General features: G+C 50.9%; 2 protein-coding genes across 9 annotated transcripts in view; one reads left to right on the top strand and one right to left on the bottom strand.

Moving 5' to 3' along the window:
- dsn1 (DSN1 component of MIS12 kinetochore complex) overlaps window positions 1–6,830 on the top strand; it is a 42,435-nt gene extending 35,605 nt beyond the window's left edge. Inside the window, exons 11-12 of the mRNA XM_043694661.2 lie at window positions 4,889–4,976; window positions 5,354–6,830. Coding sequence (XP_043550596.1) covers window positions 4,889–4,976; window positions 5,354–5,421 — 156 coding nt within the window. The 3' untranslated portion in view covers window positions 5,422–6,830. The remainder of the gene's footprint in view (window positions 1–4,888; window positions 4,977–5,353) is intronic.
- A 6,111-nt stretch (window positions 6,831–12,941) lies between these two features.
- LOC122552150 (pre-B-cell leukemia transcription factor 1-like) overlaps window positions 12,942–13,382 on the bottom strand; it is a 621,501-nt gene continuing 621,060 nt past the window's right edge. For all 8 annotated transcript variants that reach the window (XM_043694652.2, XM_087983510.1, XM_043694655.2 and 5 more), the window contains one exon: window positions 12,942–13,082. In XM_043694652.2, the coding sequence (XP_043550587.1) occupies window positions 12,990–13,082 (93 nt within the window). In that variant the 3' untranslated portion in view covers window positions 12,942–12,989. The remainder of the gene's footprint in view (window positions 13,083–13,382) is intronic.

Here is a 13,382-nt window from a genome sequence, read left to right as displayed (position 1 = left end):
CCCCCTTGACCCCCCCCATACTCCGCAGTCCCCCTCGAACCCCCCATACTCCGCCGTCCCCCTCGACCCCCCCATACTCCGCCGTCCCCCTCGACCCCCCCATACTCCGCCGTCCCCCTCGACCCCCCCATACTCCGCCGTCCCCCTCGACCCCCCCATACTCCGCCGTTCCCCTCGACCCCCCCATACTCCGCCGTTCCCCTCGACCCCCCCATACTCCGCCGTTCCCCTCGACCCCCCCATACTCCGCCGTCCCCCTCGACCCCCCCATACTCCGCCGTCCCACTCGACCCCCCCATACTCCGCCGTCCCCCTCGATCCCCCCATACTCCGCCGTCCCCCTCGACCCCCCCATACTCTGCCGTCACCCACACCCCCACACTCCGTCGTCACCCACACCCCGCCGTCACCCCAACCCCCCACATCCCGCCGTCACCCACACACTCCACACTCTGCCATTACCCACACCCTCTCACTCCGCCGTCACCCACACCACCACACTCCGCCGTCTCCCACACTCCGCCGTCACCCACACCCCCACACTCCGCTGTCACCGACACCCCCACACTCCGCTGCCCCCCACACTCCGCTGTCACCCACACCCCCACACTCCGCTGTCCCCCACACTCCGCTGTCACCCACACCCCCACACTCCGCTGTCACCCACACACCCCCCACACTCCGCCATCTCCCACACCCCGCTGTCACCCACACCCCCCACACCCCGCCGTCACCCACACCCCGCCGTCACCCACACCCCGCCGTTCCCCCCCCCACGCTCCGACGTCCCCCCCACGCTCCGCCATCCCCCCCACGCTCCGCCGTCCCCCCCCCCACTCCGCCGTCACCCACACACCCACACTCCGTCGTCACCCACACACCCCGCACTCCGTCGTCACCCACACATCCCGCATTCCGTCGTCACCCACACACCCCGCACTCCGTCGTCACCCACATACCCCGCACTCCGCTGTCACCCATACTTCCACTCTCTGGTGTCTCCAACACTCCGCCGTCACCCCCACCCACCACACTCCGACGTTTCCCCACACACTCCGACGTCCCCCTCCCCACACTCCGCCGTCTCCCACGCCCCTCCCACACTCCGCCGTCTCCCACGCCCCTCCCACACTCCGCAGTCTCCCACGCCCCTCCCACACTCCGCCGTCTCCCACGCCCCCCCACACTCCGCCGTCACCCACGCCCCTCCCACTCCGTCGTCACCCACGCCCCCCCCCACACCCCGCTGTCACCCACGCCCCCCCACACCCCGCCGTCACCCACACCCCGCAGTTACCCACACCCCGCCGCCCCCCCCCACCCCGACGTCCCCCACGCCAGCCCGAAGACCCCCCCCACGCTCCGACGTCTCCCCCCCCCCCCACGCTCCGACGTCCCCCCCACGCTCCGACGTCCCCCCCACGCTCCGACGTCCCCCCCACGCTCCGACGTCCCCCCCCACGCTCCGACGTCCCCCCCACGCTCCGACGTCCCCCCCCACGCTCCGCCGTCCCCCCCACGCTCCGCCGTCCCCCCCACGCTTCGCCGTCCCCCCCACGCTTCGCCGTCCCCCCCACGCTTCGCCGTTCCCCCCCACGCTCCGCCGTCACCCACACACCCCGCACTCCATCGTCACCCACACACCCCGCACTCCGCTGTCACCCATACTTCCACTCTCCACTGTGTCCAACACTCCGCCGTCACCCCCACCCACCACACTCCGACGGTCCCCCACACTCTCCGACGTCCCCCTCCCCCCACACTCCGCCGTCTCCCATGCCCCCCCACACTCCACCGTCTCCCACGCCCCCCACACGCCGCCGTCACCCACACCCCCCACACGCCGCCGTCACCCACACCCCTCCATCACCCACACCCTGCCATCACCCACACCCCTCCCACACTCCGCCGTCACCCACGCCCCCCCCACACTCCGCCGTCACCCACACCCCGCCGTCACTCACACCACCACATCCCGTCGTCACCCGCCCCCGCAGTCACCCAAACTCCCCACACTCTCCCCCTCGACCCCACACTCCGCTGTCACCCACACCCCGTGTCTCCCACACCCCCCACACTCCGCCGTCTACCACACCCCCCACACTCCGCCGTCACCCACACCCCCCGCACTCGGCCGTCACCCACACCCCCCGCACTCCGCCGTCACCCACACCCCCTGCACTCGGCCATCTCCCACGCCCCCCACACTCCGCCGTCACCCACGCCCCCCCACACTCCGCCGTCACCCATGCCCCCCCACACTCCGCCGTCACCCACGCCCCCCCACACTCCGCCGTCACCCACGCCCCCCCACACTCCGCCGTCACCCACGCCCCCCACACCCCGCCGTCACCCACGCCCCCCGCACTCGGCCGTCACCCCCACACCCCCCGCACTCGGCCGTCACCCCCACACCCCCCGCACTCGGCCGTCACCCCCACACCCCCCGCACTCGGCCGTCACCCCCACACCCCCCGCACTCGGCCGTCACCCCCACACCCCCCGCACTCGGCCGTCACCCCCACACCCCCCGCACTCGGCCGTCACCCACACTCCCCGCACTCGGCTGTCACCCACACCCCCCGCACTCGGCTGTCACCCACACCCCCCGCACTCGGCCGTCACCCACACCCCCCGCACTCGGCCGTCACCCACATACCCCGCACTCCGCTGTCACCCATACTTCCACTCTCGGGTGTCTCCAACACTCCGCCGTCACCCCCACCCACCACACTCCGACGTTCCCCCACACACTCCGACGTCCCCCTCCCCACACTCCGCCGTCTCCCACGCCCCTCCCACACTCCGCCGTCTCCCACGCCCCTCCCACACTCCGCAGTCTCCCACGCCCCTCCCACACTCCGCCGTCTCCCACGCCCCCCCACACTCCGCCGTCACCCACGCCCCTCCCACTCCGTCGTCACCCACGCCCCCCCCCACACCCCGCTGTCACCCACGCCCCCCCACACCCCGCCGTCACCCACACCCCGCAGTTACCCACACCCCGCCGCCCCCCCCCACCCCGACGTCCCCCACGCCAGCCCGAAGACCCCCCCCACACCCTGACGTCTCCCCCCCCCACGCTCCGACGTCCCCCCCACGCTCCGACGTCCCCCCCACGCTCCGACGTCCCCCCCCACGCTCCGACGTCCCCCCCCACGCTCCGACGTCCCCCCCCACGCTCCGACGTCCCCCCCCACGCTCCGCCGTCCCCCCCACGCTCCGCCGTCCCCCCCACGCTTCGCCGTCCCCCCCACGCTTCGCCGTCCCCCCCACGCTCCGCCGTCACCCACACACCCCGCACTCCATCGTCACCCACACACCCCGCACTCCGCTGTCACCCATACTTCCACTCTCCACTGTGTCCAACACTCCGCCGTCACCCCCACCCACCACACTCCGACGGTCCCCCACACTCTCCGACGTCCCCCTCCCCCCACACTCCGCCGTCTCCCATGCCCCCCCACACTCCACCGTCTCCCACGCCCCCCACACGCCGCCGTCACCCACACCCCCCACACGCCGCCGTCACCCACACCCCTCCATCACCCACACCCTGCCATCACCCACACCCCTCCCACACTCCGCCGTCACCCACGCCCCCCCCACACTCCGCCGTCACCCACACCCCGCCGTCACTCACACCACCACATCCCGTCGTCACCCGCCCCCGCAGTCACCCAAACTCCCCACACTCTCCCCCTCGACCCCACACTCCGCTGTCACCCACACCCCGTGTCTCCCACACCCCCCACACTCCGCCGTCTACCACACCCCCCACACTCCGCCGTCACCCACACCCCCCGCACTCGGCCGTCACCCACACCCCCCGCACTCCGCCGTCACCCACACCCCCTGCACTCGGCCATCTCCCACGCCCCCCACACTCCGCCGTCACCCACGCCCCCCCACACTCCGCCGTCACCCATGCCCCCCCACACTCCGCCGTCACCCACGCCCCCCCACACTCCGCCGTCACCCACGCCCCCCCACACTCCGCCGTCACCCACGCCCCCCACACCCCGCCGTCACCCACGCCCCCCGCACTCGGCCGTCACCCCCACACCCCCCGCACTCGGCCGTCACCCCCACACCCCCCGCACTCGGCCGTCACCCCCACACCCCCCGCACTCGGCCGTCACCCCCACACCCCCCGCACTCGGCCGTCACCCCCACACCCCCCGCACTCGGCCGTCACCCCCACACCCCCCGCACTCGGCCGTCACCCACACTCCCCGCACTCGGCCGTCACCCACACCCCCCGCACTCGGCTGTCACCCACACCCCCCGCACTCGGCTGTCACCCACACCCCCCGCACTCGGCCGTCACCCACACCCCCCGCACTCGGCCGTCACCCACACCCCCCGCACTCGGCCGTCACCCACACCCCCCGCACTCGGCCGTCACCCACACCCCCCGCACTCGGCCGTCACCCACACCCCCGCACTCGGCCGTCACCCACACCCCCCGCACTCGGCCGTCACCCACACCCTCTCACTCCGCCGTCACCCACACCCCCGCACTCGGCCGTCACCCACACCCCCCGCACTCGGCCGTCACCCACACCCTCTCACTCCGCCGTCTCCCACACTCCGCCGTCACCCACACTCCCCACACTCCGCTGTCCCCCACACCCCGACGTCACCCACACCCGTCGCCCTCACCCCCACACTGCGCCGTCGCCCTCACCCCCACACTGTCACTCCTTTATTTCTCCATGTATAAAATAAACAGCCAGGGGTTTATGTTGATTGCTGCTGGACTAAGCTGTTGAGTTTGTGATTTAAAAGCCACTGTGTAATTGCACTCTGCGTGATGTTGGAAATGGTGTTTTTTGTGAATTGAGTGATGTTCCATGATGTAGAGCTGATTTGTGATCTCTTATAGATGGACCAGCTGCAACTAACCATGAACTTGATTACTCGAGCCAAACAGGAATGGGATTCCTGTCTGAAAAATATATCCGAAGAACTGGGTGCGTTTCTTCACTTTGTGTCCTGCAAACAGTTAGGCCTCCATGTTAATTCTGAGCCCTCCCCCGAAGCACAGCAGGCTTCTGCCACTCAACAGGATTCCTTTCGTCAGAGAGGACTTAGGTTGAGGAAGCAAAATCTTTCAGGCTCTTCTAAGCATCTCTCATTCTGCTGCAGAACAGCATTGAGCGGTGGAATCACCTGCTGTTTGAGGTTTGACTGAGATGATATTCAGCTGAAATCATCACAGACTGTCTGAGGTTTTCAATGCATCGTAAATATTAGGATTAATAGCTGTAACATGAATGCTGAGCTTGATTGGTCATTGATTTGAGAACATTTCTCCTGTTTTTCTAGCTGAGTTTTTCTTTCTCTGCAGCATCCAGAACATTCAAAGGACTGGAAGAATGTCCGGTACAGAAATTCCTAACAGCTACCAAGGAGTAGTGAAGAGAACTGCGGTGATTGTTATTGGGTTGAGAGGAGGTCTTCTCATTGGACTTTTGATGCCTGTGGCAGTGACCTGCAAGACACTGTACTCACCTGGACTCTGCTCAGGATCTCACCTGAGATTTTAACACTCTCTGCACCTTGTGCTGGCATTTGAGGCTAGTCATATGTTCTACTCCTCATCCCCCAGTTTCGAGTTCAGCAGTGAAAGGCAGCTCTTGCCCAGTCCAGTTTTTAGTTTTACAGATCCTAAGCAGGTGGTGAGTGATTTCGGAGGCATCAGGGCAGCTCTAGTAGTGTGGCTGTACAGGAACATCAGGTAGGCACAGGTCCTTGCTCACCTGTGAAATCTCTGGTAGATTATCCTGCTGAGGCTTACTGACTAGGCTTCTGTTGAGAATGATCATTTGGGAACAAAATGTGAAAGAGCTGTGGGAGCTTTTGACACAGTGTATCAATGTATTTGTGGCAGCAGGAGGTCAGAAAGAGACTGGATTGATGTGATGTGATTAAATGAGTTGAAATCTGATGGAAAGCCGGCCTCCAGTGGCAATGTATATGGGTTTTGGTAACCAAATTCCAGGGCAGCTGCTACCATTTTGAAGTGATGTGGCCCAATGATCTTGTGAAAATCCACAGCATCCTTTTGCAGAACTGGAAATGAATGGTTTTGCAAATGAATGGAAAAAACTTGTGAGCACCCTTTGTCTGTTCTTTCACTGTGTGCGCTCCTTCCTGGCAATGCATCTATACATAGTCCCACAGGTCTCACTGCAGGAGAGAGTGCATGTTGATAGTTAGAGTCTTTCGTCTAAGGTTTTTATGCATCGTAAATATTAGGATTAATAGCTGTAACATGAATGCTGAGCTTGATTGGTCATTGATTTTAGAACATTTCTCCTGTTTTTCTAGCTGAGTTTTTCTTTTTCTGCAGCATCCAGAACATTCAAAGGACTGGAAGAATGTCCGGTACAGAAATTCCTAACAGCTACCAAGGAGTAGTGAAGAGAACTGCGGTGATTGTTATTGGGTTGAGAGGAGGTCTTCTCATTGGAGACCTGTTGGTGTCCTGTTATGAAGGTGACTGTAGTGATGGATCTAATTTAGCTGAGAACACGTGGTTTGCCTGAATCTCAGCTAAACTCAAAACTGAACAGGAGTAGAAACTGTAATCCCCTCTACTTAACTTTCAATTTTAATTCTGCAGAATTATGGAATTACATTTTAACGTCAGTATTATGCTATGTTTTGTGCTTGTTATTTACAATAACAAATTTGAACCATTTCTGGAAGGTAATTTTCATCACTTGTATAATCATTTTCATTGTTAAATAGTGAATGTTTTCTGAGCGCTAAGCTTTGAATGTAAAAATAGTTACAATTTCAGAATAAATCTGACATCAGTTGCTGGATTGTTCTTTGATGAGAAACATGGGAGGATTCCACATCCACATGGTCCTTCGGAACCTGGTTTGCTCACCTGATGTGAAAATCAGTATGCACATTATAGAAATGAAACGACGAGATACTTGCCCAAGAATTCTCACTTGTGTTAACATTAAGCAACTATGGCTTCCATCTGTCCCTGTCTCTTATTAGCTGAAGATTATTGGCCATTTCTATTGTCCATATTTTCATTGGGGTGGGGGGGGGGAAATGAGGTAGGGATAGGCGAACACAGGTAAGTGTACAATCTGGCTGGTCAATGGGAGAAATGAACCTGGTTGGTAGCTGGGTGTCTGCCAGTCTTAACCACTTCATGACCAAGGAATGTTCTTGTCATAATTATGTACTTAATGATTGCAGAGAACCTGAGCTCAAATACTAATGTGGTAGCTTAGGAATTTTAATTGTTTGTTGAGTAATACACAACAGTGAAGTCATCTTGGTGAAACTGACTAATCTGTTAATTGGTTCATTAAATATTCCTTAGAAAATGAATTTATATTAACTCTTAACTACCCTTTTTGTTGTCATAAAACCACTGCTACATTAAAATCCTGACTGCCATTCAACAAGACCTAACATCATCATTTTTATTCACTGGGGGTCACTGGCAATTCCAGCATGTGTTGCTCAACCTTCATGGCTTCTTAGAAGGTGCACAGCTGCATTCTAAACTACAGCTATTAGGGAAGGAAGTTCCAGGATTTTGATCCAGTGGCAATGAAATAACAGCAGTTCCAAGTCAGGCTTGGAGTAGTGTTTGCAGGTGGTGGTGTTGTTCCCATATATCTGCTTCCCTTGGTCTTCTAGGTGGTAGAGATACGGAATGGAAGGTGACGTGCCTGAAGTGCTGTGATGAGTTGCAACAGTACATCTTGTAGATAGTGCACGCTGCTGCCACTAAGAATGGGCAAATGTTACTGTTGCCCTGATTCTAAGAATGAATTTAAAATCCATCACCACAGAAGTTTTCACAAGAATAAAGTTTATTTTTACTGATAAAAGAAAAATACCAAATTTCCAGGTCATTACACACACTTCCCTGTATGCTGTTTAAATCACCGTTTGACCGCCCCTTAGTCTGGGTCTTATAATCAGCAGGTGTTTGTGTGTTATACTGGTACCAGCTGAGTAGCTATTTGATTCTAACATTTCTTCTTTCTCATCATCCTTTTATGGAAAAAACATTTTTTTACATTTTAATGTTTTAAAAATTATTGGTGTATTTTTTTCCTTGTATATTTTAAATCCTCAGAGTGAGTGAGACATTGCAGAATTTACAGATTCCTGTTGTCAGGGAACCTTTAGATTTGAATGCTGTTATGCAACCATTAACTGGCGTTTGGTAATGTAAAGCAGGTTTCAGTTTATTCATGAACATTCAATTCTAGTAAGAAACTGACTTAAAATCTGCATATTGTTAACCTGCAAGAATCACTTCTCTAGCATAGTTCTTGCTGCTAATTGTTTCTCATTTCCCCAGGGAGGCCATGTATATGCTTACCCAGCAACATGGAATGTCCTCGTCTTTAAATCAGTAAACCTGTTTGTGAACCTGGCCTGCTCCTTACCAATTTTCCTTCATTTCCTATTGCTGAATAGGTAAGATCAGTATTGATGAGATATTTAATTTGTCCAGCCGCAATTAGCCATTTCTAATAAGTATGAGGACGGGAAAGAAATAACCTGTGAAATGACTGTCGAGGACAGATGGTTAAATTACAGAAATTACAAGATGATAGGAAGGGAGACAAAAATGAGAAATAAAAACCATGTGGCACAGTGAATAATTGATGGTGAATCAGTATAAGGTGCAGCATGGAACAGGAATAAAATTAAGCAAGCTCCAAATGGCCTGGGTTTTATTCAGACAAAGGCAGGTGGGCACAACTTTTATGGTGGTTTGGGGGGGGGGCGGGTGATGCGCGGCTGCTATTCCCAAGCATCAACTGGACTTTCCTCTATTCCCTGGAACCATGAGACCAGTCCTGAAGCCATCACCACTATACCCCATGAGCTGGCAAGTTCCAGAATGTGCTTAAAGAAATGCAAGGTATAATCACTTTGCTGTGTAGAAAAAACTATAACTGAAATCCACAGCAGTTCTGGTTTGTGGCAAAACAAATGTTTTATTCTGTTTTGAATTAACCAATACAAATAAAAACGCAATACATTGTTTTCTTAACTTTTTTGCAAAAGTTATCAAGCTGTTTACACGGTATCTAGTTTTTGCCATGGCATGAACCCTTTCCAGTAACTGAAAATGACCCACCGTGCTCACAGTTATTTCCTAAAAAATTTAAAAGCAAATTTATACATTTTAAATGTTTAATACAGTAGACTTCTATTTAAACAGATGTATTAGCCCACCTATTTGCAACTGTTATTCTATCATTGTTGAAAATAAATGGTTCACTGAGATTTCAAAAAGTCTGATGTCTTTGTTTTTAACAATGCATCTTAATTTCCTGTTAGTAGCTATTACCTAGTTTTGATTTGGAATTTTTTGTTTAAGAGAGCTTTTGAAGTGTGAGGAACTTGATTTTGGGGTATCTATTAACTGCAAATATAATTAGTGACTCATCTTGCCCACATTGATTTCTATTATGTTTTTTTAATGTGACTTAGTAACATTGTTGTAAACATTGATCAATAATTGACAGTATATAATTACTGCTGTACAAGTCCCTCAGTATGACCAGACTCAATAAAAGATTCCATGTAGGACAAAACTTAAAAAAAAAATTCCTGGAGGGAAAGAAATGCAAATTTGATTTTCAAATTAAATGTTTTATAAACTGTAACTAAGATTTGATTTATTTAGAACATCTCTGCATTTATTCCCATCCCCCAAAAATGCAAATTGTAAGTGCAGGATGAAGAAGGAGAGTCATTCAGGAGTTAGTAACCTTACATGATAGTGAAATTTGCATTACATCGACTGGTAATAATGGTACAGGTAGACAACCCTTTATCCGAAATCCGAAAAGCTCAGAAATCTGAAGGTTTTCTCGTGAGGTTTTTTTCTCATTAACAAGGCTACTTGGCGTGCAAACAGTTAACCCAACTCTACACCCACTCATTGTGTCACTCTGGGAGGACATGGCCCAGCACCGGCAGGCCTCTATTCTGTCTCAATAGTGAGTTTGATTTTTTTAAGGTTAGATTTTTTTTAAATTTCACCGTCAAACTGTCACTTATTCTGAAATTCAAACAATTCCAAAAACCAGCTGGACCAGAGCGTTTTTGATACAGGATTGTGTACCTGTATTAACAACACTGCTTTTACAATGTGTATATCCCCCGACAAATTATTCCCTAAACCAAGTAATTTGAGTTACGAACCTTAATTTGTTTTTATAGCTTTGTTTAAAAAAATTCAAAGATAAATTTCATGATTAAAATAGGTTTCTTAAAAGAATGTGTACATATTTATCCTTCTGGTTCCATCTGAATAAACAGAAACCTCTTGTACTGAATGTTGACTTAAGCGAATGGATTACAGATTAAAGGAGCTTTATGCTGCTTCACTCATCCAGAATGAACCAAAATGACCAAGACCGTAGGACCCTTTCCATATCGACAGATAGTTTGAAAAGATCATGCCAGTGTTGGCCACTGATCACAATGCTGTAACACAGTAGCTGTGCAGAATGGATCCAGAATGTTTGTAAGTTCAAATATTATTTGAAATTTTGGTCCTATCTACTGGTAGCTCAACAAGTTAAAATAGCATCTTATACCACGGTCTAAAGTGATAGTACTGAGATGGGAAATCTGCACTCGTGGTTATCAGCTGCAACAGGCCAAAGTCACATACACATTAGGTTTTCACTTGAATTTTTATACAAATTTTCTACTTGTCAGATCAATGAAAGATTAAAAAAACTAGAGACTATTGTTGCTTAAAGTTGGACATTTTTAAGGGAGCAACTAATTTGTTCTTTTGTTCATTTTCCAAAAATCGTAGATTTGTTTCTGAGCAAGCTGCCCTGTAGTTTCAGAAATTTTCCACAGGATGATCTTCAGAAACCTTTTCTATAACTCCCAAATCCAAACTGCACACAGATCATCTTGGATTAATGCACATTAACAGCAGCCTGAAGCTCCACTGGGACTGAATACATTCATAGCAAAACAAATAACATTTAGGGGGCAGGAAGGGGTTCTGTATTGAATGAAATGCTCAGCTCCCACACCTTTTTAAGAAAAGAGCTCAGGAATCTGTCTGGGACAGAGTCCTGTTGAAACTTCAATCAGTCATGTCTTTACATTTACAGTAAGAGTCTGCACACTCCTAGAGTAAAAATTACCTTTGGGATTTAGAATTTTTACAATTACATCAAATTTCAAAAGTTCAAACACCACAACCATCAAGACAGAACGCCAGAAACAGAAGATTAAAAAAGTTAGTAAAGCTGAACTATGTGTACTTTTTGTGTGAGTGTCTGTGTGTTACGGAGATTTTTGGTACAGGCAGTGTAGATTTGGATAGACATTAATTGCACACAGAAGGCAACTACAAAAAGGACTATTTTCAGGAATGTCTCAACTCCAATCTTTTAGACATAGGTTATTTTTGACAGTCTATGCTGAATGATTTATAAAATCCCAAATACAAACATTGGAAAGTGCCAGTCCTGAGCACAGACCATTCCTGCAGTCCGACATCACTTAATTAAAGTAAACTTTCCCAGCATTTCAAACTGAATTTATTTTCTAGTTACCAGACTGGAAGACTTCCTCATCCCTACTGGATAATTTAATGTCTTCCACCACTGTTAATTCTATTGGACTATTTCGTTCTATATTCTGGTTCCAAGAGTCGTCCAATAATGTTTTTCTGCATTTAAAACAATCCAGTAACTTCTGCAATTTTGAAACACAGGAGTTTACATAAAATGCTGTACTAACTTGGCCTCATCAGAAAAGCAGATTTCTGATAAAAGAGTAACTAAGGGTTGGAACTACAGAGTACATAAGATCACAATAACTAACAAAAATCTATTATCCATTATTCCTATTTTTCTTTACATATTGAATTTCAGTTTTAAGAAAAAGTTAATAAAGGGCTTTGGCCATTGTTAACATTCACACTGTGCTGAACAGTGCAGAATAGTATCAGCTATCACCAGGCACAGTGCTACCTCACTGCCCCAACGTCAAAATTATACAGGCAAGCATAGACCAGGTCTGAGTCAGCCCAGTCATCAACAGATGTTTTCCACAGGGTGACTGAGGTCCATCCTTTGCACAATGATTTTTTATTTAAACACAGTGCTCCATTTTGCCAAGCATTCTATTTATATTCCTGAAATACCTGTTTTTAATGCAGTGGTGCCTATTTCATCCACTGCTGACAGGTTTGAAGAGGAAGTGGTAGAAAGTCAGCCCTGAGAAATATTTAGTTTGATTCCGAGCAAAATTCAGAGCTGCTCTGTACTTTTCTGAAAACCAATACTAACTTCTAGTCGGACACTAAAGACTAACACATCGTTAGCAAAAGAAAAGTCAGTCTGCATTAGTTAAGTAGACCTGCATACCCTAACACAATCACATGGTCAGTGTAGGGCTCAATGTCTGTTTCTGCAGTCATTTCAACTTACATAAAACACAGCTAAATGCCTGTTCACTTCAGAGCAGGAACTTTAAAAGCAGTAATACCTTGGGTTTCATTTTCATGCATCAATCTTAGTGAACTGTTTTCCTAATACAGCTGACCATGAAGCTTAATTAAAACTTGTACATTGCAACACTGGTAGAGGTTGAATGACTGGGATAAAATTGACAAACATAAGGTGATGGTTAAAGTATGAGTGTAAATCTAGAGTATATTGCTGCGAGGTAGTGTGTAAGCACTGTAACCTAAACAGGAAGCATTCCTCTATTGGTTTTAAAGGGTTTTACAGTGAGGTAATTGGCTGCACTCTGTTGTGTGAAAAATGTATAAATACCTTTTCTTGTCCTACTATATTTACATTTAGGTGGCAGGGAGCTTCTACCCAAGAAAGAATCCCAATGACCCTTTCAATGAAATAAGGTTGGAAATCAAGTCCTTCGCATTCTATGGTTGAGTGAAATGAAAGCCAGTGGAGTAGTAGGTGATTGCTGGCAGCTCATCAGTTGGAGGTGTCTGAGTTGACACTGCCTGGTCCTCCAGTAGGTGAAGTCACAGAAGATGGGGTAGTAGCATCCTGCCAGCTGCCATTAGCCTGTGAAAAAGAACAGCAAAGTCAAAACATTTTTCATCTGTTCCACTGTATCTAGAGTCACAGCAAGCATCAGTTGTATCTTGTCTCATTTCACTGAAATACTTAGCATTCCATCCATTCTACAAAAAGCTTTTTGGTTTCAAACAAGTCTGCCCACTTTTGTCTGAAACGTCGATTTTCCTGCTCCTCGGATGCTGCCTTGACCTCTTGTGCTTTTTCAGCACCACACTCTCGACCCTCTTCAACACAGTTAGTCCCAGTTCTCTGCAGCACTGGGGTGGGGATGGGTTTTCTCAGATT

The sequence above is a fragment of the Chiloscyllium plagiosum genome, unplaced genomic scaffold (genome assembly GCF_037043375.1).
Source record: "Chiloscyllium plagiosum isolate Xiang-an unplaced genomic scaffold, Cpla_swu_hap1 HiC_scaffold_45, whole genome shotgun sequence".
Classification (NCBI taxonomy): Eukaryota; Metazoa; Chordata; class Chondrichthyes; order Orectolobiformes; family Hemiscylliidae; genus Chiloscyllium; species Chiloscyllium plagiosum.
Note: the sequence above shows the minus strand (reverse complement) of the source record. Positions and strands in the feature narration are given on the sequence as shown.